Raw genomic sequence first — 25,521 nt, forward strand, 5'->3', positions numbered from 1 at the left:
CAGGCTTGACATGTTAAGTTGTTTAAATTTCGATTTATTATAATTTTGTCATTAATTTTTGCCGTTTTGTCTTGAGCATCTACCGTTTGAAAAATGTTATTCAAAGAAAAAAAACCAAGTGATTCTGTCTGTATACGTATATTTTTTTCTACGTCAAATTCAACAGATTCCACAGATTCCATCACATTACGTTGAGTTGCATCAACGATTTTTATTTTGCCATTAATATAATTTGAATGCATCTTGATGAATTCGTTGACTCTTAATTGTTGTTTGCAAGTTTTCAATAAATTATTTTTTATTTTGTTAAATTCTGTCTCAACTGCCGCACTGGAAGCTGGTATTTGACCATAACTAAATTGATTTCTATTGATGCAAGACCAAAGTGGAAGAAGCTGAATATCCTTAAGCAGACGTTTCGCTAGTTGAGGGTAATAGTGAGCATTTTCATGATCATCACATTCAGTTGAAGATAGTACTTCCGCATTAATTTCTGCTCCCCATGCTGCCCATGCATTACGAAAAGTCGTTATACCGATATCGTCACTTACCTCATCAGTACACTCTTAGTATCGGTATACCTACTCTTTTACATTTTCATAATTTTCTTTGACATTATCAACTTCATATTCATGAACAATAGCTGTTTCATATAAGTTTAAAAAATATAAATTTTTTATTATGCTTTGCGTAATCAGTATGCTCAAAAACTTATATACTATTGTATATTTGAACGCATCTATGCAGATAGATTTAATTTTTCAGTATTTTATCATATTAAATCTACCATTCAGTTGTTTTACGATATAAATGTTTCCGTTTACAATGTTTCGAAACATATTTATGTGATTCCGTATGCATTAATCTCCCTAAATTTTGCGCTATAAATCACTCCTACGTGACTAGTCATTCAGTCACGTAGAAGTAACGCTGTAAAAAAAACATCATATTGCAGTGAAACGCAATCTGAATTGTATCTCTATGAATTAAAAAGGATTCACTGATTTATTATCCATTGTTTCATTGATCCTCGTCGGCATTTCAGGAGGGATTAAATCATCTCCTCTTATAATATACACGGTGGAAAATGAACACTTTGTGTTCGGTGAGTGACTCGTCCGCACACTGAATCAACGATGACCTGACATTCTAATTTTATTATTTTTAAGCTGATGAGGATTCCAAAGAAGAGTCGCAACGTTTGAACTTGTAATGAAGAAACAAAAAATTTTTAGTATATTTGTTTGAAAAATTAATATATAATATACTTCTTAAAATTACATAGATAGTATATACCTGTAAAAATTTTTACTATCGCAAAAGTGAAATGCAACTTTTACAAGAATACAACAAATGATCAGTAACCATTCTACAATGTTTAAATAGACTGTAACAAAGTAATTTTAACGGTTGTTCTTAGAATTCAACGTGAATTATACGAGATATCATCAGACGTTCCATCACCCTATATACGTAGATATATTCCATGATTACTAATCTTCCTCTATATAGAGCCATGTCCAACGTCGCGTTAGTATCTGTAATTGTTTTGATAGGTAAGTACAGAATTTCTGATATTGTTGCTATATTTCTCGATGACCTGTATAATGCTTGTGTTCACTAGATATCACACGGTGCATCGGGAAGCATAGATAAATTCATAGATGTTTGCAAAGTACAAATGCAGATATCTTATTATTAAAATGTGCAGATTACCGTACCTAGCGTCCTGTCGATGTATGGCATAGTGCGGGGATATTTAGCCATCAGCAGTTCGCTTTACTTCGATTTATGGAGCGAGGTCATTCTGCAGCCTCTATTGCTCGTCGCTTTTTGGAATTTAGCAGGTGCTCGGTTTTTATATCACTATTATTACAGATAAAATTTTTTCTCTTAGAATGATTTATATAATAGCCTAAAATAAATAGCCTAATTATTGGAACGAATTACACTGTCCCAAATACTGGATCTTTAATGCCTTTTTTTTAATTAGAAGAATAAAGTTTTACTTTCAATGTAATGTTATGCAATAAATTCCTTACAAATTCAAGTAAAATTAAATTTTATATATACAACCATATATATATATATATATATATATAATATATATATATATATATATATATATATATATATATAATTCAATTTTATTAATTAATAATTTATATATTAATTATACAAATAACACAATACAATTTATATCATCAACATTGAACCAGTTGTTCCATAATTTGTTAGAATTTTTACATATAGATTTTTGAATTTTTCAAAAATTTATGTCATATTTTAATCTTTTACAAATTTTGTTGATTTTTTTAATACAAATTAAAACTTTAAAAACACAAAAAAGTTTATGTCTTTTTTTTTATATACAAAATTTCTGAAATAATCTAAGATTTCTTATTCTATAATTTCTGAAGAAGATCGTCAAATTGAAAAACTCTTTTAAATATAAGAATTTTATGAGAGTGAAATAAACGAAAATTTTGTCTGAATACATTGGCTCTTTATCACTTTCACTAAATTCGCTCGATCTTTTAGATCAGTGGCCATCACAGAGTTGGCGTCGATACCTCGACTGGTTGACCTCATCGGCGTGGCTCTTCTCAGGATTAATAGCTTCTTGATAACTGGCGACCGGCGGAGTAGGCGGATATTTAACCGGTTTAAGCGCCGGTGCGGTAATAGGCATAATAGGAGCAAGTTTCGTAATCGTTGAAAGCGAAACCGTATTGCGGAGGCATTTTAAGGTGCGACTGCCTTTGGCGCTGATGCTGAAAAGTATCGCTACGTGCGCGTCCGTCGACTTTACCCTTGTGCCAGCACTCACGCGCTTTCTCCTCGCGGACACCGGCTTGAAGGACGGGCTTCTGCTGATGACGATCGCCTTTGTCCTTACTGCGTTGGGCACTCTGGCCCTACGATTCTCAACTCCGCAGCGAGCATCCCCTTACAGGTGACTGCAGAGGACATTCTCGTTTCACTTCTTCAATACCCATTTCTTTCCATTTCTTCAACAATATATATTCTCACATTAATTAAAGTAGACTTATTCATTTGCAATTTTTTGTAAAAAGACATTTTTACTACAAAACTCGTTACGTCATTTTGATTCTTATCGATGTCATATCCATAGGAAAAAGTGTTCTCTTATAATAGAATTTATCCCCAAAATATTATGATAATCTTGAGACAATTTCAACTTTGAAGAATTTTACTATATTTTATAGTAAAAATTTAACCAAAAGTTATTAAAATTTTAATAAATTTTTGTGGTATATCGAGTCACGCGGTATGAACTTACTTGCATAGACGTTCACGCACGCGCAGCAGAACTAGCGAAGCCGCATACGACGCTTAGAGTCACGTATATTCATAAAGATTCTTCTTATATATTATCAGCATTAATAAAGACTAATATGTGCTTGTAAGATTGCTAGTGTATATGCCTTACCTTCCACTCGAACACAACATATTTGGCGACGAGGAGAAAACTGAACGAGACGAATAATTCTATCAAGAAAAGAGTGAGGTTAGAATCATCACAGAATGACGACGGTAGGCAATTTGAAACCTTTTGATCCGGCAATAGATGATATAGAGGTATGGACACGTACTTTTAAGGCATTTCTATTAGCGAATAATATGGAATACACGCCAATAGTACCAGAAGAAGCAGATGAAACAAAAATACTCATGTCGAGACGATGTGTAGCAACCTTACTGTCCACGTTAGGTTTGTCAGTAGTAGGAACATTAATGTCTTTGCTCTCTCCAGCTCAACCGGAAGACAAGACACTTGACGAATTAATCACAATTCTCAAGATACACTACAAACCACCCCCAAAAGCACTAGCAGAAAGATATCGCTTCATGGGTAGGAAACAAAATCAAGGAGAATCGGTGGCTCAATTTCTAGCAGAATTAAGACGCTTAGCGGCAAATTGTAAGTTTGATAACGATCTCAACATTCGGTTAAGAGATCAGTTTGTATTCGGCTTACGCAGTGAAGTAGCACAAAAACAGCTCTTCACGAAACCAGATGAAGTTACACTGGAAGACGTGGTCGCATTAGCTACAGCGCAGGAGCTCTCAGAACAAAGTCTGTCACTAGTCCGAGGAAATACAAACGCTCAACAAAAAGAAGAAGTAAATAAAGTAACAAAGAATATACCAGGTAAACAATCAAATATTTCAAAAAATAATTCACAGTATAAAGGAGGAGGAAAACCTACATATAATCAAAAGTATAAGAAAGAATGTCAAAGATGCGGTTCTACAGATCACAATGGTATAAAAAATTGTCCTCATAAAGAAACAAAATGTTATGCATGCGGAAAATTTGGTCACTTATCTTTTAAATGTAGGAGTAGCGGACAAAAACAGTACTATCCACAGTCGAAGAAACCACAGGCTAGTCAGAGTAATATGGTGGATATTAGAGCAACAGAAGTTTTATCAACAAATCAAATGGAGAAAAAGAAAATTTGGATAACTTTGAAGATCAACGGCATTCCTCATCAGATGGAGATAGACACAGGCTGTGAAAGAAGCATGGTTTCAAAAGAATTTTGGAAAACCCTAGGGAAACCTACTTTATCAAAGTCAACGCTACAATTCAAGACGTACACAAATGAAATTTTCCATGCAATAGGTGAGCTAAATTGTAAGGTAAAGTACAACAATGAAACAATCGAACATGTATTTCCTGTGACACATGGTTCATCACTATTTGGAAGAGATTTATTGCGTAAAATTAAAATAGATTGGGCAGATATAGCCGCACAATGTAACAAAATCCAAGAAAATTTAACGCTAGAAGGCATTCTTAAAGAGTTTTCAGACATATTTGAGGAACCAAGGGGACGCATAAAAAAATTTAAAGCAAAAATAGTTCTTAAGGATGATGCGACACCCAAATTCATGAAATCTCGCCCTATTCCGTACGCAATCCAGGAGAAAGTAGATCAAGAACTAGACCGTATGGAAAAGTCTGGAATAATTGAACGAGTAGATCACAGTGAGTGGGCATCACCTTTGGTTGTAGTACCAAAGCCTAATGGACGAGTAAGAATCACAGGAGACTTTAAAAATACAGTGAATGCACAACTCCATATCACTCAATATCCAATTGCCAGACCAGAGCAAATTTTCAATACAGTAGGTGGCAGTTCTATATACTCAAAATTGGATGGCAGCAACGCATATCATCAAATGGAAGTAGAAGAGGAGTGCAAGAAATGTTTAGTAGTAAACACTCATAGAGGACTGTACCGTTACAACGTCCTTCCACAAGGGATATCATCGTCACCTGCTATCTTTCAAGAATTCTCAGACAAGATGCTACAAGGTATTCAGCGTACAGGTACTTATATCGATGACACGATCCTAGGTGACACAAATGAAAGAGAACATCTTCAAAATTTGCGGAAGATTTTTAAAAGGATGCGTGAATGTAATTATTATGTAACAAAGGAGAAATGTGAATTTGGAAAATCACACGTAGAATTTCTAGGGCATATTCTTTCAAAAAGAGGTATCCACACAGATCCAAATAAAGTGTCGGCAATGGAGATTATACAACGTCCACAAAATGTCACAGAATTAAAATCATTCTTAGGACTGGTAAATTTTTATAATAAGTTTGTTCCTAATTTTGCAGATATATGTGAACCTCTCTATAGACTTACACGGGTAAACGAAAAATGGAACTGGACAAGCAAATGTGAATCAGCTTTCAATCGTGTAAAAAGCACTCTCGTTAGCGCCCCGATGCTAATGAATTACAATCCAGATCTTCCCATTGGAATCAGTTGTGATGCATCATCAATTGGAATAGGCAGTGTACTGTTCCATAGAATTCAAGAAGGAGGGAAGACAATTGAAAAGCCAATAGCATTCACATCACGAGTACTCTCAGCAGCGGAGAAAAATTACTCACAAATAGAGAAAGAAGGACTTGCCATAATTCACGCTTTGAAGAAATTTTACCGATATTTGTGTGGTCGACAATTTATTTTGGTAACTGATCACAAACCACTGGTACACATCTTCAATCCGAAGACAACATTACAGCCATATGCAGCAGCACGACTTCATCGTTGGAGTATATACATGTCACAATTTCAATACGACATTGAATATAGATCGACACATGAACATGGCAACGCTGACATACTATCACGCTTTCCAGACAAAAATACATTAGGAGAAGAAGAGGAAGCAAAAGAAGTAAATTTAATCGCAGAAGAGAACATGGAAAAATTGCCAATAACGTATAAGGAAATACGAATTGCTACAGCAAGAGACAAGGTATTATCCAAGGTTCTATCTTTCATAAACAATAAATGGCCAGGAGCAATAGAAAAAGAAGAGGAGGAACTACAGAGTTACTTCAAGAAACGAGAAGAATTAACTACTCATCAAGGAATAATAATTTGGGGACTTCGAGTAATCATACCTAAAGTATTAAGAGAAAAGTTACTCAAGAATCTCCACGAAACACATGCAGGAATAGTGAGGATGAAGGCATTAGCAAGACAGTTCATATGGTGGCCAAATATGGACAAGGAGATAGAAGAATTAGCAAGAAGTTGTACCAATTGTTGTTCAAATAGGCCTGACCCTCCAAGTGCTCCTTTGCATCCATGGCAATTTCCAGAGAAACCTTGGCAGAGGCTTCACATTGATTTAGCTGGACCGTTACAAAACAGAATGTTTTTAATCATCATGGACGCACATACGAAATGGCCGGAAGTATATGATATGAAAACAGATACCACAAGTAAAAAGGTGATAGAAAAGCTAAGAGACAGTTTTGTGAGATTCGGTATTCCGGAACAAATAGTGTCAGATAATGGCAGACAGTTTATATCAGCTGAGTTTCAAAGATTTTGCAAGAACAACGGAATTAGACATACAACAAGTTCTGTATATCACCCTCGTACTAACGGAGAGGCAGAACGCTTTGTACAGACATTCAAAAAAGCAGTACATAATTCAGAAGGAGATTTAACGTATCGGATTCAACGATTTTTATTTAATTATCGTTGCACGCCACATTCGACGACAGGAGCATCGCCAACGGAGTTACTTATAGGACGAAGACCTAGAAGTTTACTGGACTTAATTAAACCAGACGTATTCAAAACAGTAGCGGCTGCTCAAGCAAGACAAGAAAAAAGTTATAATACTCGCGTCAAGAATCGAAAATTTGAGAAAGGAGAAGAAGTATGGGTTCGTACATTTTCAAGAAATAAAGCTAAATGGTCGCTAGGAACTATTATTAAAGCTTTGGGTCCAGTCACGTATTTGGTTCGAGTCGGAGATCAACACTACAAGCGTCATGTAGATCAGATGTATAATGCCATGCCGCTTCAACTTAATTTTGAGAAAGCTCCAGAGAATGATGCTTTGTCAAGAAGACTTATAAAAAAAGAGCCAGATTCAGATTCTACATCTCCAGAGGGAAACGAAGAAGAAAGACCTGAAACAGCAGAGGAAGGAGCAGGTTCTTCAGAGTCAGAGCAATCGAATTCACGAGAACATCCAGGACAGAACAGAAATGAGAATACTCCATCATGTGGCAGACCTCAGAGAACAAGGAAGCCGCCGGATCGTCTCGAGTACAAGGCCAGGGGCACCCAAAAGGAATACGGTTCAAAATAAGGGGGGAGGAAATGTGGTATATCGAGTCACGCGGTATGAACTTACTTGCATAGACGTTCACGCACGCGCAGCAGAACTAGCGAAGCCGCATACGACGCTTAGAGTCACGTATATTCATAAAGATTCTTCTTATATATTATCAGCATTAATAAAGACTAATATGTGCTTGTAAGACTGCTAGTGTATATGCCTTACCTTCCACTCGAACACAACAATTTTATTAAAAATATAATAACATTCAAAATTTATGTTGTTCCACAACTACCGTGATTGAGGGAAAATTTTAAGAGCAAATTCTTCTCGTGTTTAGACTTAACTTATACATATGACTACTATTGGTTTCTAACGTGGTCGCTACTCGGAGAAATTGATATTAGCGGTCTATTCGCCTGCCAAGACCTAACATTCTGCAATGTACTGAGAAAGTTCGCACATCGCTCGCACAGATTGTTCTGCACTATTGTCGGATTGAGTGTTCTGGCTTTCTGCTTCGTGCACAGTACGTGTCTCTCGTAATATCGATCTTTATTTGTTTTCTCTTTTTTTTCTTACATTTTACAGAGTTTTATAAATTTCGCTTCTTTGGTACACGCAATACGTCTAATATGACAATAACAAGGTAAACCTTACGACCAAAGACATTTATCAAATTTATGATTTGACGATTGCAGGTGAAAACGTGTGTCTTCAAGTAATCGCGTTGCTGCAGTTCCTCGGCGGATGCTACTGGATCATACCGCCCATTTGAGAAATCGTTCGAACGCGAAGACTTAGAGAGAATTAACAAAAGTCATTACAAAAATCCATAAATTCTGCAGTCCATCGCGGAAATACATTATATATTTACAAAACGTTAACATTGTGGAGCAATGTGAAAACTGTTACGCTGAAGAAACAAGTGTTCAATTATAAGATGTTAAAACATTCCATTTCTGTTTCCGTTCATAAAATAAAAATTTTAGTTTTAAAAAACGGTGTTTTGGATTTAAAACATTAAAGTTACAGATTTCACTTAACGTAAACGTTTCAGTGTTTTGTAAATATAAACGTATTTCCAAGTATTTAAAAAACGGAGACGGAAATACCAAAACAATTTAATGAAACGTGTCTTTTTAAGATGTAATGATTTCTAAAACGTCTCTAAACAATAGAAAAAAATACCCTTACGAAGTAATCGTAAGAATAGTATGTGTGCTCCGTGTAATACGTGATTAGTGTTCCTTCACGTTGATCCGTGAATTACATGACTGACTTTAGATTGTCAAGCATGCAAGGCAATATATGTCGGATTTTACATTTTTACATTTATATTATTTCACAACTTGAATGGAAGAACAGTAAAACGAGTGTTTCTATATTATACGATATAGTTTACGTGTGTGATCACAATAAAGTGTAGTGAAACCTTTATTAAAATATCTTTCTTAATCGTTGACAATATTAACAATGCACATCACGGTATTATCACACTGATCACTGTCTTACTTTACTAATAAATTTATTCTATTATTTGTATTTATCCTGCAAATCTTTTTGTAAGCTTAAAATACATACGATCGTACTTCTCAATCTAAATATCAGTTGTACGTTATCGGCACACTAATATGCATTTCACTTGGATACACCAAAATAGAATTATATCACAAGATAATTGCAAGATAAATGGAACGAACGGTAAATATTCCATGATATCTTGCACGCTATTTTCCCTTTAAAAGGGTTACATAAAATTGGGCGTTTAAAATTTATATTTTCTGATTAAATTTAACTGATAATCAATTATCGCATTACAACTAACAAGGGGTACTTGCCAGCAGCGACATCGCCGATTTTAATAATATTTTATGGGTGTGCAGTATCTAGAGGCGCGGCGAAGTTTTTGTAATTTAAAAATTTTTTATTTCAATAAAATTTTTTATTTCTTTTTCCTGTTTAATTCTTCGCCATCACCACTTGGGTTTTATTTAAAATCGTAAAGATACTATCACTTGGATTTTATTTGTTAAAAGTAGTACAGCAGTTATTTTAAACAGTACATCAATATATTCTCTTTATAATTGGCGCAATTTTAAGATTTCATACATTTTTTGGGGAAAAATACATTTAGGTTGGATTAAATTTAAGATATTTATTTTTAAGTGAATACGACTTGGGTTGAAATAGAAAGATTTTTCAATGATAATACAGATAGTACTTAGGTTTTGTATAGAAATTAAAGAGAGTACCACATAGGTTATAATAAGACAATTTTTCAATGAAGATACAAAGATAGTACCACTTAGATTTTGTAGAAAAAAAATAAAGATTTAAGGGTACACATACTTGGCGCCTTTTTTTTCCTTTTTTTGAAAAAGTAATTTTGTACTGATTATGGTAACTGTAACCATTTTTTGTATAATCACCAGACAGCGACACGCTTCAGCGCGATTCCTTATGGCTTGTGGTTCGGTACCTCTGGCTCGGTAAGCTTTCGATTGTTTTTAGTCGAAAAACTGTTTTCGACTAAAAACAATCGACAGCTCACTGAACCACGAGCGATAGGAAGGCGTTCTCATCTTACGTCTCTCGTCACATATACTCACGCCGTTCGCGTTCTTGCGACTTTGCTGCTTTTTTGTTTACTTTACTACGAATGATTGGCTGATGCATTTTCATCCTTGTTGTTTACCAAATATTAAACAAAAACAAATAATGCTCGCGATCGTTCCGAGTGTGAAGTGGAACGTATATACCTTTAGTAGTCTGAACTATGCAGCCGTACAAACCGATGCTTTTTACTACCGATATTATTAAAGTTAAACGTTTAAATAATTTTCATGCTGGTTTTCAAGGCGCCCCGATACGCCATTTACCGTGTCTACCGCGCCTAAAATCGGCCCTATCTCCATCTTTGTCAATCTTCTCTGCGTCAACTCGAATATACAGGATTTATAAACCTATACTCCTTCCAGTAGTATATGCTCTAAGTTTGCAACCTATGCGTACGTGCGTGCGTGTATGTGTATGTTCGTGTGTGTGCGTGCGTGCGAGCGTGCGTGCGTGCGCGCGCGCGCGCGCGTGTGTGTGTGTGTGTGTGTGTGTGTGTGTGTCAGAAGCAAAAAAACCAAGTGACTGAAGTCCTTCAGTACCAGTGTTACTGCAGCTTACAGTGCGTTCACATCTGTTGTGACCGAAGAGTTTGTGACAAGGAATATAAAGAGGTGGGCCTACGACTCATCCCCTTTGTGAGGAAAGTAACGATTCAAAGACGATACAGGGCAATTATCTATCATGGATTTCTTACAAAACATGGTATATTATTGGACAAAAGAGCTCGGTGAGTACCATTCGTATTATCAAAAACTTTTCAAATAAATAATCACTTTGCGTGTCATTTGGCGCGAGACGTGACCGTGCTTCCTGATAGTGTAATAATTTGAGATTTACTAACAGTATTTTATAACAATTTACAATTTTTTAGAAATGAGTTACTGCTACGAAGATTTTTAAAAGAAATGTGACATGAAATAGACATAACAGTTTCAGCGTGAAAAAATGCATGAAACATTAATGTTGTTAATAAAAGATAATATGTATATTAATAGATTTAATTTTAATGAATTAATTTTGTAAACTGTAATTCCTTTGCCAATTTAAACATTACTATAGTTTAAACTTAATTAAATTTTATATGTGTAAAAAAACCGTAAAAATCGACCGATAAGCAATGTCTTCTCACAATTGATTGCTTTCTGTTGTAATAATAAATGTTTTTTTTTCTTTAATAAAATATGTGTCATGTGATATATAAATATATGTTTCGCAAAATGTTTCAACATAATAATTTGCACAAATTGAACAAGAATGCCTACTACGGTCGTAGCTAAGTCTTCGTGCTTGTATTGTCTATGTGATTTTATATACTTTCCTCAAGTTCAATGAACTGCGCGCCGAATTAATTTGAGGTGATATTTTTCGCAATAATTTCTTTACAGTCTTTTTCAGGGGGGAAAAGGGTTAATATTTAATAATACGTGATATTACTTAATCTCGTTCAATTAAAATTGTATTATGACTAAAAATTAATTCGGCATGCAGTTCATTGAACTTGAGGAAAGTATATAAAATAGACAATACAAGCACGAAGACCTAGCTGCGACCGTAGTAGGGATTCTTGTTCAATTTGTGTTGACATAGTAATTTGGTTTTCAGATCCAAGAGTAGCCGATCTATTGTTCGTCGATTCTGCTTATCAAATACCACTTATAATATTTGCATATCTGTACTTCGTGGTCGTCTATGGGCCTAAATTCATGAAGAACAAGCCGCCATACAAATTAAAGACTTTTATACAATTGTATAATATTATTCAAATTTTCCTAAATACGTGGTTAATTTACGAATCAACTGATGCAGGTTTATTCACGAACAAGATAATATGTCTCGGTCCTGATTATTCTTACAATTATAATGCAATGAGGGTAATAATAATTTATTAAACAATTTTGTGAGAAAATATATGTTATCAGCAAACATCCTATTCATAAATTTGAAAATTTAATATTTCTCTGTAATTCTTTCTATCAATTTCATGTATATTTTTGTTAAAGTAATGCAGTAATTTTATATTGCAGATTACTAGATGTGTATGGATTTATTTATTGCTAAAAATATTTGATTTGGTCGAAACAGTCTTATTTGTATTAAGAAAAAAAGACAATCAGGTATCTGGTTTGCATTTGTACCATCACGTCTCTAGTGTACTTATAGTGTGGTTATGTGTAAGATATTTGAATACTACTTTCATCGGAATTATTGGCGTAATCAACTGCTTAATACACGTGATAATGTATACGTATTACTTCCTGGCAGCCTGTGGACCGATCGTCCAAAAAACTATTGCACCTATAAAACGATGGATAACTACAGCACAAATGGTAAATTCTCCTAATTTTCTATCACATATATTTTTATATCATGTAATTCCTTTTTTCTTATTTTTATATATTTAGTTAATCGTCTGACTACACACGTGATTAATCGTTTCACCACATCCCCAATAGAATAATGTACTCGTAATTGCAATAAATTGTAATCTGTTTCTCTTGTTTTCAACTTTAAAAAAAATAATGGATAGAAGGGACTCAAAGCCTCAGAGCTGTCACAAAAAATTAATATACTATATATCTTTTAATACTGACAAGGGATCTTTTGGAAGTGTCTGCCTCAGATTTAAACGAACCTTTAAGAGTACAGTTGTAGTACAAATGAAAACAAGGGACACATATTCTTGTATACTTGCCTAATCTCATTTTTAGAAAGTGAAACACTCCTTCGAAGAAAATCGATTTTCTACTTTCGAATCTTATATCATCGAAACTATAAGAGATAAAAAAAATTTTCTAATTTATGAACAAAAAAGATTTTGCTTATAAAAAAAAAATAAAAGTGAAAAAAAAATTAGATGGGTAGTGGAACAAAGTGTAAAAAGATTTTAAAAAATTGAAAGTTGAATGGCTTCAAGAATACTTTGTGACAGTAATAAATAAAATTGTTTAAAATATTTTTTACACTATCTCAATCAGTGGTTTGTGTCACTTCTCATGACGCGTGCCGACGTCAACGCATTTTCAGTCGCAATGTAAAAATTTGCACATTTTCGCCAGCCAATCACAAGGTCGATCACGTGATCCCCGTTGGCGATTCTCTCTCCTAGAGGTTCTCTACTTTCGAAAGGTTCCGTATGAGTATATAAAGTCTCACATGGACATGTCAGACCTACGTGTAATTTTTTCTATTAAAAATAAATAAAATAAAATACTCAATAAATAATGATTATGATAATTATGAAATTTTTAATTATAATATTGACAAATATTTCATGATTTGTTTAGATTTAGGGAATAGCGTTTGACATTACACTCACGTGTGTAGTAGGAAGATACCAAAAACACAAAATGTATAATCATAAAGTTAATAATCTATGTCTCTCGAGATTTAGTAGGGTAACTCCTATATTTACGTTGTGCAGGAATTTAATCAGCAAAAGTTTGAAAAAATAGAAAAATTGGATATAATATGCAACCACTCTGTTATATTCTTTATGTTACATTAATATTATGTTGTAATTTTAGTTTCTTACTCTAAATTAATGAAATCGTTGTGAATTAAATCAATTTGTCAATGTTATGAGACGTACAGCAATGTATTAAAATATAGGTAAAATAATTATTCTCTTCATGTAGAAAAATATTGATTATTTCATGATTATTACTTAAGTGTAGAGAGGTAGTAAAGAATGGAGTACACGCAAAGTATTTTGTTGTTATTCATGCAATTTGATTATCCCACTTATAAGTCGTCATAAATCTTACCATTTTTGATATTCGACAAAAATGAAAGGGTATTTTAAAGTTTTTTTCCAAATTTTAAAAAATTACATTTTGTATATCTATTTTTTTTATAGTAACCGACAGTATGAAGTTTTTATTGATATAATTCATTTTCTTTAATATAATGAACAATACTTGATAAATTAAATTTTTGGTCGAATCCACGTATGTATCGGAGTAACCCTATTTCTTTTTTGTTGTATTAATTAATTCGTTTTGTAATACATATACACTATTAAGTTTAAATATATTTCATACAAATCGTATTATACAAATATTTTTCAAAAATTTAATTAAATAATAAATTAAATTAATCATTTTATTTTCAGATACAATTTATCGTGGTGCTATTATACGTATCGCATCCATTGATACTATGTAACAAAATCACACGTATTTGGTTCACCATAATGCTTATTATACATTTATTAATAAACTTTTTCAATTTCCATAATTTCTATGTAAGATCATACAAGAAAAATCAGTAAAAATGTATAAAATCTTTAAATTGCTCCAATTATAAAAAGAATATGTTGCTCTTTGAAATAACTCCTGTACTACTTTTAACAAATAAAATGCAAGTCATAGTATCTTAATTTTTTTTAATCCGTAATTGTCACACTTTCAAATAATAACATAATGGTCACACAGGTCTACAGTATCAACCAATCGCCATTTGCCAGCTTTTTGATATTTCGTCGCAAAAATTTTACTGGACATATCTTGAAACTCAATAGTCAATCATTATAATCATCTTCAGAAGATGATCCAAAACTAGGATCAAAATGTTTGTAATTCTTGTTTAACGCTTGTTCGCTAATTACATTAATTGTTGTAATTACAAGTTTAACGCTTGTTCACTAATTACATTAATCACACACGAGCAACCTGTGTTGGCTCTCTCGACACAAATTTTTATTTTGATTTATTTAATCAGAGTCTCTCCTAATACAATAAAAATATTGTAATAGATTAATGAAATAGATAAATTATAATGATTGACTATTGAGTTTCAAGTGCACTTTCGTTGATTATTGAGTATTTCATTAATGCGAGTACATTTACACATAATGAATTTTGCGAAATCATAACTTTTCTACGGAATCTACGTGAACAAAACAATATTTTTGTAATATTAAAATAAAATTGTTGCAAAAAAATTCCATTTTTAGGAATTTCTTTTTGGTAATTCCTAAGCGATCACCCATCCAAGTCGCGACCCCGGTAAACGTTGCTTAACCTTTGTGATCGTTGCGGACTAATCTCTCGTGATGACTTGTGAACATTTTGTGCTAATACAGCATATATAACTGATAGATTAGGTCAATGTACATTATCAAAAAAATAAAATATGCATAATTAAAGCACATTATTTATATAAACAAATATAAAATTATAGTTTTTTTACTAATTTCACAAATGCGAAATAGCATCTGGAATAACGAATAAATTTTTATTTAGAAATCGTTAATCATTAAATGTCAATTAAGCCCATCCCTGCTTTATACTTTGTATACTCCTATATGGGCGAGTGATAATGAATATGATAAATAAAAAAGATGCATATTTATGATTGCAAGTTCGAAATGAATTGTCACTTTACCAGTTTTTAAAAAGAAGAAATAAAATGTTCTCAAAACAAAAAAATTGAAATTGTATAAAAAAATGTACGTTACAATAAGAAATAAATATGTGTAGAAAGGGACTTCGATCGTTAACAAATTGAATTATTATCGCCCTCAACAAAAACAATTTACATATAATGAAATAAATATTATATTTTTAAAGTAGATTATTGTTTTTTGTAAGTGCCCAATATGTATAGATAGGCATTAATACTATGTATACATGTAATGGTTATAATAAAAATAATTTTTTATTTACATTACTTATTGAACACTGCGGATACTGACAAAGAGAGACAGGTGATCATAGCTGATAAATTTTTACCTGTCGTCGTACAGCAAGACTGACAAAATACGTCGCTTGGACGACAAAGTCAATGAATATATTTTTTCAAATCAACAATATGCAACTTTGCATAAAATAATTGTAAAAATCACACGGGTTTACATATTTGTTTTTACCATTTGCCTTTAAAAGACATTTCTGGAAAATTGCTACGTATAATATATAAATAAAATTAAATATTTTTAAAATTAAATATGTACAAACGTAAAACTTATAAGTAATTACTCAAAGTGAAATTATTCGTAATATTCTAACGATTCCAGTTGTAAAAATTTTTACATAGTTTTATCTTAAATAGACAGCAATTCAGAAAAAAAATTTTCAAATCAATGGATACATAAAGGAAAATGTATACGTTTTTTTTTTAATAGAAAATAAATATAAGAAATGTATAAACCCATTTGGTTCATTATTATTGCAATTATTTTGTATAAGAATTGTACATTGTAATTTGAAAAAGAAAAAGTGGAGATCCGAACCGACGAACTTGCTAGTACGAGTCAGGCACGTCACCGCTGAGTCACAAACTCTTTGGCATGATGCTTCCGTAAAATTATTCATAAATCTCTCGGAATTGTTTAACTTTGAATTTTCGAAAATATTTGAGAAAATTGTATTTTCTCGCTCTTAATTAATAAAGGTTAATATCGAGAAGAAATTGATTAAATTCCGTTACTCTACCGACCAATGCTTCGATACCTCATATCATATAGTATTATATAATTCTTTATTAATTTTTTTTGTAAAATTTTGATTAATCTTTACTTGATATTTCGTAAAAACTGAAAGGTTGTATTGAAATCAGATCAATAATTGTCACGCTTGTAAGCTAGAGAATAAAATTAATACTCAGGTATCCATATATTTCATTATTATTATCTTTATTATTATTATTATTTATTGTACAATATTAAACACGCGTATTGTTCTTTTTAAATCATGCATATGCACGCATATACCATTATAATAAAATAAAAAACATTTTTAAAATGTGGGCGCTTTCTGGTCTTACTACGACCCTGTCCAGAAATCGTCTGAAATCTTCTTTCAGATTCAGAATTTTACGGCCTAAACGTAGCGCGGAAAACTAAATGGGAGAGAGGAGAGTGGAGAGGAAGGTACCTGTAGAGATAACATCGCCAGAGGAAATCGGAGGTTTAAGAACTAAATCAATCACGTGTTAAAAGAGAAAGAAAGAATGAGAGAGAGAGAGAGAGAGAGAAAGAGAGTGTTGCGCTAAAATTCAAAACAATTAAAATGCTAATTTTCTCAAAAGCATAATTTGGAGACTTTCAATAATGAGAAATTTTGTAAAAATAAAAAGATGGTATATTTATTGGTAAAAAGATATTTATTTCTTCATCATATGATGCAATGTTACAATTACTTTTAAAGTACTGAGTAAAATAAAATGTTTTTTTTATTAAAGAACCGTATTCTCTCTGTTACTATTAAGTACTTTTTTAAAGTAAAAATATGAATATACAAAATATGGGCGTAAACGTATTGATGTGTATTTTAATGTCAATGTTAATCAAAATAATTTAGACTATAATAAATAAAAACTTTCGCGAAAGTAGACGTAATTAATCGTTTGTGCACATTCTCGAGCCCTGTTATGGATGCAACACGCGCGACACGCCTCAGATTTTATTGACTACAAAATGGATGTTAGCACGGATAACAACCCACATCCATTTCACAACAACTAGATGTGGGTTGTTATCCGTGCTAACATTTACACTGATTTTAACGGCGGGTCGCAAAATGGATTTGACACGTAGTTTCCATTCTAGCCAGAATGGATGTGCGTCACTAGTGTACGGGAGTTTCAAAGCGTTACATGAAAAAAGCCGCCGTGGCCTCTCTCAGGTTCCTCTCTGATCCGGTTAACTTATGGTTAAACTTAACTTGATGTTTTATCCAATAAGCATCACCCATGATGATGCCAGGTGAAGCTCATTGGTTAAAACATCAGGTTAAGTCTAACCACAAGTTAACCAGATAATGAAAAACCGCGCCTCAAAGTAATAGCGTTTTTCCCTGGGACACACTACTTCCAAATAAACTACATAATTGGATTTGTTGAAAATCACTAGCAATAAAATCGGGAAGGCGTAATCAGTTGAGATATCTCATTAATTATCAATTTTATTGTATTGTGCTAAAACGTACGACTGTTTGGGGTCGTTTTTTAGGTTAGGAGTGGAGCAAGATAATTGGGAATTAAGCAACTAATTAACAACAAATTATAGTAAAAGAAAAATTTGTATTGTTTTTCTATTTTTTTTTTTAATGGCTGTGCTAGCTTTAATCTTAAGTCATTTTCTCCAAATCTGCTTATAGAGCAACAAAATCTGAAATTGAGCAACAAATTTGAGCAACAAATTTTTATTTGTGTTTCGTTCAATTGTGCTGCACTGGCTCTCTCATCTTTATAGACGTCGTGTCGTATCATATACTTATGGAGAGGTTTTTAATTATTTTTAAAAAATGGAAATGTCACAACATAACTTTATCATATACCATTGAATTTGTAACAAACTAAATTTTATTTTGTTTATAAAAAGAAATAAAAATTTTGAAAACATTAGATAAGTGGTGGGGAAAAGTATAAAAAGAAAGAAAAAAACCATTTTTATCACTGTTATAAAGTACTTTCCAAGCCATTTAACTATCAATTAAAACATTTTTTCTATCTCTTTATAGTTTTGACGAAACTCTTTGAAAGAAAAAAATCAATTTTTTACGTGTTTCACCTAATAAAAGTGAGATTGAGCACATTTAAAAAAAATACGTGTCCCTTATTTTTATCTGTACTACAACGTATTAAAGGTTTGTCTAAATATGAGACTTCTAAAGGTTTTCTTGTTAGTATAATTTTATGAAACTCTTGCAAGCTATAAAAAATCACATTTGAAAATTCTGATATAATTCAGGTCATACTATTCAAATTTAAAAATAACTTATGTTAGAATATCGAATACGTATTGCTATAAATTATACAAGTTTTAAGATTAATGCAATTAATTATTTTTCTTTATATTTACTTAAATTAATACAGAAATATGATTATTGAAAAGAATATTGATAAAAAAAATATACATTTGTGATTAATCAGATATTTTAAGTTGTGAAGAAATTATCAATTATAATTTTGTATAATCTTAAATTGTGTATAATGCTTAAAATTTCAAGATTAAATTTCAGGATAAAATGTGAGGATTTTTTATTAATATTAATTATCATAGACATAATCAATTCGGTTAGAATGTTAATGTTTATTTGAAATGCTGTTTTTTAATTTTTAACCCATATGCTGTAGCATTTGGTTATCGTGTAAAATGAGAGTAAAATAAGTCGTCAAATATCAGCTTTATACAGGCAGACATCGCTTGGAATAATGAGGAAAATCCACAGCGTACGGCGGTTGACCACCTTCGCTGACCCAAGCCGCTCCGTTATCACCCTTCTGGATGAGGTCTAACATTGCAAGTGCCACATTATCGGTTGTTTGTTCCGGATAGTTACCCGAACGTTTTTCAGCATCAATGTCTACCAGATCTTGAAAAGAGTCGCATATGTTACGTTGGATATTTCCTACCATCGCTGTCTGTGTAATTCCCGGGCACATTATAACAACTCGCACTCCGGTTTTGTCATACATTTTCGCCAGAGATTGGCTGAATCCCAGAACGGCATGCTTCGAAGCAGAATACATTGGAATAAAAAAAAATGGGCACAATCCGGTCACGGATGAGATGTTGACGATTACGCCACCCTTGCCACCTTTATGCTTTCCCATATGGTCAAACGCCAATATAGAGCCGCGAATTACTGCTTTGACATTAACCTCGATTGTTTGTTCCCACAGTTTATCATTCAAAATACCGGCGTTGTTGATAAGAATATCGAGTCCTCCAAACACGTCGACGATCTTCTCAAATGTCTTTTTCAAGTCATCGGCCTTTGACACGTCGCAGGCAACGAAGATGGCACGGCCCTTCCCAAATTCGTTCTCCAAGGTAGCTACCGCATCCTGGCCATTTGATGTTGGTAAATCAACCACGGCAATCTTCTTTGCACCATTATGAAGCAATATTTCGGCATACTTGTAGCCTAGTCCAGTAGCCGCCCCAGTGATCATTACAGTTTTATTCTTTACGTTGTACATTGTGGTGCAATGATATCTCTTTGTGAAATGCTTGTAAGATGTGTTTCTGTAACGTATCTTAGTAAAGGACTGTCTATAAATAAAGTATACACGGAATGATATAACAAGCTTTATCTTATTGCACTTAGCACTCTCGCCGGTTCGTCAATAAGTTTATTGGTGGGATGAAGACTCTGTTTAATAATCTATTTTTCATTTACTCAAGTATCTCGAAATATCAATAATAAATTTGAAATCATATTGTAATATTTACATGATGATTTTTAATTGCATTATTAATAAATGACAAGACAATTTAAGATGTTTGCATTGTTTTTTTAAACTTTACGAAGGTGATTATGTTTTTTATCTTAATATACAGCGTACAACACATTTGTTAATAAAATGATTGATTAAAAAAAAAGATGTTTAAAATTTAGTACAATTTTATGAAACTTGCGTGCTGTAAAAAAACACATTTGTAGATTCTGATATAATTCAGAGCATATTATTCAAATTTCGAAATAACATATGTTAGAATACCGAATACGTATTGCTATAAACTATAAACTATAAACTAATACAAATTTTTAAAATTAATGCAATTAATTGTTTTTTTTATATTTTATTAGATTGATACAAAAATATGATTATTGTAAAGAATATTGATTAAAAAATATGAATTTGTGAATAATCATGTTTTAAGTGAAGAGAACCAATTATAATTTTGTATAAACTATGAACGATACTTAAAATTTTTAGATTAAATTTCAGAATAAAATGTAAGAATTTTTTATTAATATTAATTATCATAAACATAATCAATTTGATTAAAATATTAATGTTTATTTAAAATATTATTTTATAATTTTCAACACATATGCTGTAACTCGCTGTAATTCACTGGTTATCGTATAAATGATTAAAAAAGAGAGTAAGAAACCATCAAATATCAACTTTATATAGATAGAAATCGCTTGAAATAATGAGGAAAGTCCACAGCGTACGGCGGTTGACCATTTTCGCTGACCCAAGTCGCTCCGTTTTCACCCTTCTGGATGAGATCTAACATTGCAAGTGCCATATTATCGGTTGTTTGTTTCGAATAGTTATCCATTTCAGCATCAGTGTCTATCAGATTTTGAAAAAAGTCGCATATCTTATCTTGGATATTTGCTACCAACGCTGTCAGTGTAGCTCCCGGGCACATTTATAACAACTCGCACTCTGGTCTTGTCGTACATTTTTGCAACAAATTGGCTGAATCTCAGAACGGCATGTTTCGAAGCAGAATACATTGGAACTAAAGCTAGGTACTACAATCCAGCCACGGATGCGATGTTGACGATTACGCCGCCCTTGCCGCCTTTGTGTTTTCCCATGTAGTCAAACTCCAACAGAGAGCCGCGAATTACCGCTTTGACATTAACCTCGATAATTTGTTCCCAGAGATTTTCATTACAAACACCGGCGTTGTTACGTTGAAATAGATTACAAAGCATTATTTATGATTTTGCTATGGCTAAAACTCGTATAGTTATTATGTGATTTGTAATTAATGTAAATCCAAATATATGGAATTAATGCTTTACTTATCATGTATACAAGTATAAAATGCAAATTTGAGACAACAGATGGTGCAACAAGGCAGTGTGTAGTATAAAGATTTGACGTTTATGCCATTTTGTTGTGCCATCAACAAGAGTCAACGCGCAAAAGTGATAAATTGAAAAAGTGTTTGCATAGTATTGTTTTGCTGTGTTCAATATGTCGGAATTTGTGCCAAATAAAGAACATTCGCGGACAGTGTTAATTTTTTGTTTTTATTTAAAGAAAACTGCTGCTGAATCATACGGATTACTTCGGGAAGCTTATGGTGAACATGCTCCATCGTAAGATACGTGTGAACGATGGTTTCGGCGTTTTAAGCGGTGATTTTGATGTTACAGACAAAGAACACAAAAACCACCAAAAAGATACGAAGATGTAGAATTGCAATCATTGTTGGACGAAGACGATTCACAAACACAAACACAACTCGCAGAGCAATTGAGCGTTAATCAACAAGCTGTTTCCAATTGCCTACGAGAGATGAGAAAAATTTAGAAGGTCGGCAGATGGATACCACATCAGTTGAACGAGAGGCAGATGGAGAGGCGTAAAAAGACATGTGAAATTTTGCTTAAGCGATATAAAAGAAAGTTGTTTTTGCATTGTATCGTTACTGGGGATGAAAAGTGGATATATTTTGAAAATTCCAAGCGCAAAAAGTCATGGGTAGACCCAGGCGCACCATCCACATCAACCGCAAGATCGAATCGTTTTGGCAGGAAGACGATGCTCTGTGTTTAGTGGGACCAGAAGGGTGTAATCTATTATGAGCTGTTAAAGCCTGGTGAAACGCTTAATACCAAACTCTACCAACAACAATTGATCGATTTGAACCATTCGCTACTCGAAAAACGACCAGAATATTGAAAAAGGCAACACAAGATTATTTTCCTCTATAACAATGCTCCATTACATATGGCAAAACCAGTTTGTAACATGTTCGAAGCACTCATTGTCAGCTGGGAAGTGCTAGCGGCTTACTTACCTGACTTGGCTCCTTCCAATTACCACTTGTTTGCATCGATGGGTCACGCACTTGCTGAGCAGTGCTTTGGTTCGTACAAAGATGTGAAAAAATCGTTTGATGAATGATTTGGGGGAAAAGAAGAAGATTTTTATTGGCGTAGTATCCACAAATTACCCAAAAAGTGGAAAAAATGTATAGGGTAAAGATGCCTATTATGGGATAGGCTCCTAATATGAGATAGCGAGGTTTTCGTTAAACTAATAATCGCATATGATTGATTTTATTATGAACGTATTACTCTTGGAGTGAAACCTATTTAGTAGAAAATTTATTATTAAATCATATGTGCAGTCGTTAAGAAAAAAAATTTATGAAATTGGATACTGTCAAGTTTTTTGGAAGTGAGTTTTTAAACTTTGTTTATTATATAATAAATAAATATTTAGTAACAAATTCTACATGCAGTAATAGTGTAAAGTCATATTAATAGGAAAATATGGGAGATAATGATTTGCTTAATTGTAAAGATTAGATTTGGTGATCGTGAAACCGCAAGGCGTGGAACTCATAATATGAGATACTCAACTCCTAATAACCTACACTCGCGCCGCGAGCGGCGCAGTTGTAGCTTGTATCTCATATTAAGAGTACTCTGGCATACGCGCGGAGATGGAGGATAATAATCGTGATTTGAAAGTATCTATTTAATACTTATATCATAGTTTTATTGTTTTTTTGTTGCTTTAATGTACTCATGTGCTATAAATGATTTATCGCGTTGTTTTGTAAATTTATTGCATATTTTACAGGTTGCATATTTTATAACCTCAAAATGTCAAGTTCGGTATTCTGTCGATGTAAGAATGCCAGACTGCGGCTCCTATTAGCACGGGCGCATGTCGCACACAATTGTATGTGCCGTGTGTTCGTATATGTTCATCTTCTGCTATTAGCCAATGTTGCGAGTACTTAAGCACACACGTACACGGCACGCACGCTTGTGTGCGGCGTGCGACCATGCTACCAGGAACTGTAATCTGATATTCTTGATGTATTAGTAAATTTTCAGTTTTAAATAATTGTACGTAATCATATTTTTAGATGGAAGTAAATAAAAGACAATCATGGTCTCTTAATCAATTAAAGGCTGCAGTTAAGGCAGTACAAAACAAAGAGATGGGATATTTAAAAGCATCTAAACAATTCAATGTTCCAAAGCGTACAATTGAACGGTATGTTAAGAATGATAATTCTCTACTTATTAAGACTCCTCTGGGAAGAAAACCAGCGCTGCCTTTATCTTTAGAAGAAGAACTCGTGAAATATTGTATTATTTTGGATGAAAAATATTTCGGATTACGGCTTCAAGACATTCGTTACCTAAGTTTTGAACTAGCATTGAGAAACAATCTTAGCCTTTTAGCAAGACAAAGAAGATAGCTGGTAAAAAATGGTTAAAAGGTTTTCTCCGTAGACATCCTATATTGTCAATAAGAACGCCTCAATCTGTATCATCGGCACGAGTTAAAGGCTTCACAAAAGAAAACGTAGCTAAGTTTTTTGACATCTACGAATCTCAATTACTTAAAATAAAATATTCTCCAAATCGTCTGTACAATGTCGATGAGACAGGGATCACTGTGGTGCAACACAAGCACTCAAAAGTTATAAGTATGAAAGGAAAGAAGCAAGTATATGCTCTTACATCCTTAGAGCGAGGTAAACTTATAACTATAGTCACTTGTAAGAATGCTAGTGGGCACTATATACCACCGTTAATAATTTTTCCTCGGAAAAACCGATCACCAGAATTAATGAACGGTACTCTTCCTGGGTCTATAGAAGGATACCATCCATCTGGATGGATACAGACAGATCTTTTTACGATGTGGTTAAAACATTTTATTCAGCACACAAAACCCACCGAAGATGATCCAATTGTTTTGGTTTTGGATGGACATTACACTCATACAAGAAATATTGAAGTCATCAATATAGCACGTGAAAATCATATATTGATTGTATGCTTACCACCACATTCAACGCATAAAATGCAGCCATTAGATGTGGGATTTATGTTCCCACTGAAAACTTATTATGCGCAAGCTATTGAATCATGGTTGCGACACAATCCTGGACGAGTTGTTACAAATCGTCAAGTAGGAATGCTCTTTGGAGAAGCTTACCAAAAAGCTGCTACTATGAACAACTCTATCAACGCTTTTAAAAAGACTGGTCTATTTCCTTGTAACCGCTACGCCTTTAGTGAGGAACATTTCAGAATTTATGACGGCTCTGAAAATCCTTCTCCAATCATAGACTGCCCTAGTGCTATTAACGATGATGAAATTTTATCTATGGAAGCAAATAAAGAAAACCAAAATGTCTCTGGCAATCTTAGCCCTATTCCAGGTTGTTCTCAAGACATACAAGGACCAAGTCAAGATACAGAAGTTATGATGTCACCATTTCAAATAAGACCTGTTCCAACAATCACACAAAAGCAGAATAAATCTACACGTGCACAATCTGCCCATTTAGTTACATCTTCTCCCCATAAAAAACAGGTAGAAGATTCTTTAAAAAGAAGAAAAGAAAAAGAGCCAAAAATTACTGCAAAAAATAAAGGCCGAGGCAAAAATAAAACTAAAAAGATTAAAAAGAAACTTGAATCCTCAAGCAAAGATGATAATGATGTACAAACTCACTGTGAGTTAGCACTCTTGTCGACGATTTGTCAATAAGTTTATTGGTGGGAAAAAGACTTTATTAATTTATTT

The 25,521-nt window shown here is 33.1% G+C and overlaps 5 protein-coding genes and 1 pseudogene across 5 annotated transcripts; 4 read left to right on the forward strand and 2 right to left on the reverse strand.

Annotated features, from left to right (window-relative positions):
• The first annotated feature begins 1,087 nt into the window (after window positions 1-1,087).
• Window positions 1,088-3,002, forward strand: LOC120359676. The gene is given in 4 exon segments (XM_039458036.1): window positions 1,088-1,105; window positions 1,712-1,854; window positions 2,542-2,607; window positions 2,609-3,002. Coding segments are annotated over 4 exon segments (579 nt in total). The 3' UTR covers window positions 2,961-3,002.
• Window positions 3,003-3,549: 547 nt separating this feature from the next.
• On the forward strand, window positions 3,550-7,668 carry LOC120359677 (uncharacterized protein K02A2.6-like). Its single transcript, XM_039458037.1, has one exon. The coding sequence runs from the start codon at window positions 3,550-3,552 to the stop codon at window positions 7,666-7,668; it is 4,119 nt and encodes a 1,372-aa protein (XP_039313971.1).
• Window positions 7,669-10,757: 3,089 nt separating this feature from the next.
• Window positions 10,758-14,621, forward strand: LOC105198876 (elongation of very long chain fatty acids protein AAEL008004-like). The gene is made up of 4 exons (XM_039458054.1): window positions 10,758-10,984; window positions 11,860-12,128; window positions 12,282-12,584; window positions 14,369-14,621. The coding sequence occupies exons 1-4, from the start codon at window positions 10,939-10,941 to the stop codon at window positions 14,525-14,527; spliced, it is 777 nt and encodes a 258-aa protein (XP_039313988.1). The 5' UTR covers window positions 10,758-10,938; the 3' UTR covers window positions 14,528-14,621.
• Window positions 14,622-19,271: 4,650 nt separating this feature from the next.
• On the reverse strand, window positions 19,272-20,271 carry LOC105198869 (15-hydroxyprostaglandin dehydrogenase [NAD(+)]-like). The gene has a single exon (XM_039457847.1). The coding sequence runs from the start codon at window positions 20,182-20,184 to the stop codon at window positions 19,387-19,389; it is 798 nt and encodes a 265-aa protein (XP_039313781.1). The 5' UTR covers window positions 20,185-20,271; the 3' UTR covers window positions 19,272-19,386.
• A 133-nt stretch (window positions 20,272-20,404) lies between these two features.
• LOC120359641 lies at window positions 20,405-24,166 on the reverse strand (annotated as a pseudogene).
• On the forward strand, window positions 21,931-25,485 carry LOC105206643. The gene is made up of 4 exons (XM_039458038.1): window positions 21,931-22,055; window positions 22,113-22,233; window positions 23,843-23,973; window positions 24,165-25,485. Exons 1-4 carry the CDS (start codon window positions 21,931-21,933, stop codon window positions 25,483-25,485), a joined length of 1,698 nt encoding a protein of 565 aa, XP_039313972.1.
• Window positions 25,486-25,521: the final 36 nt, after the last annotated feature.

Source organism: Solenopsis invicta, chromosome 15, assembly GCF_016802725.1.
Source record: "Solenopsis invicta isolate M01_SB chromosome 15, UNIL_Sinv_3.0, whole genome shotgun sequence".
In the NCBI taxonomy this organism is placed as follows: domain Eukaryota; kingdom Metazoa; phylum Arthropoda; class Insecta; order Hymenoptera; family Formicidae; genus Solenopsis; species Solenopsis invicta.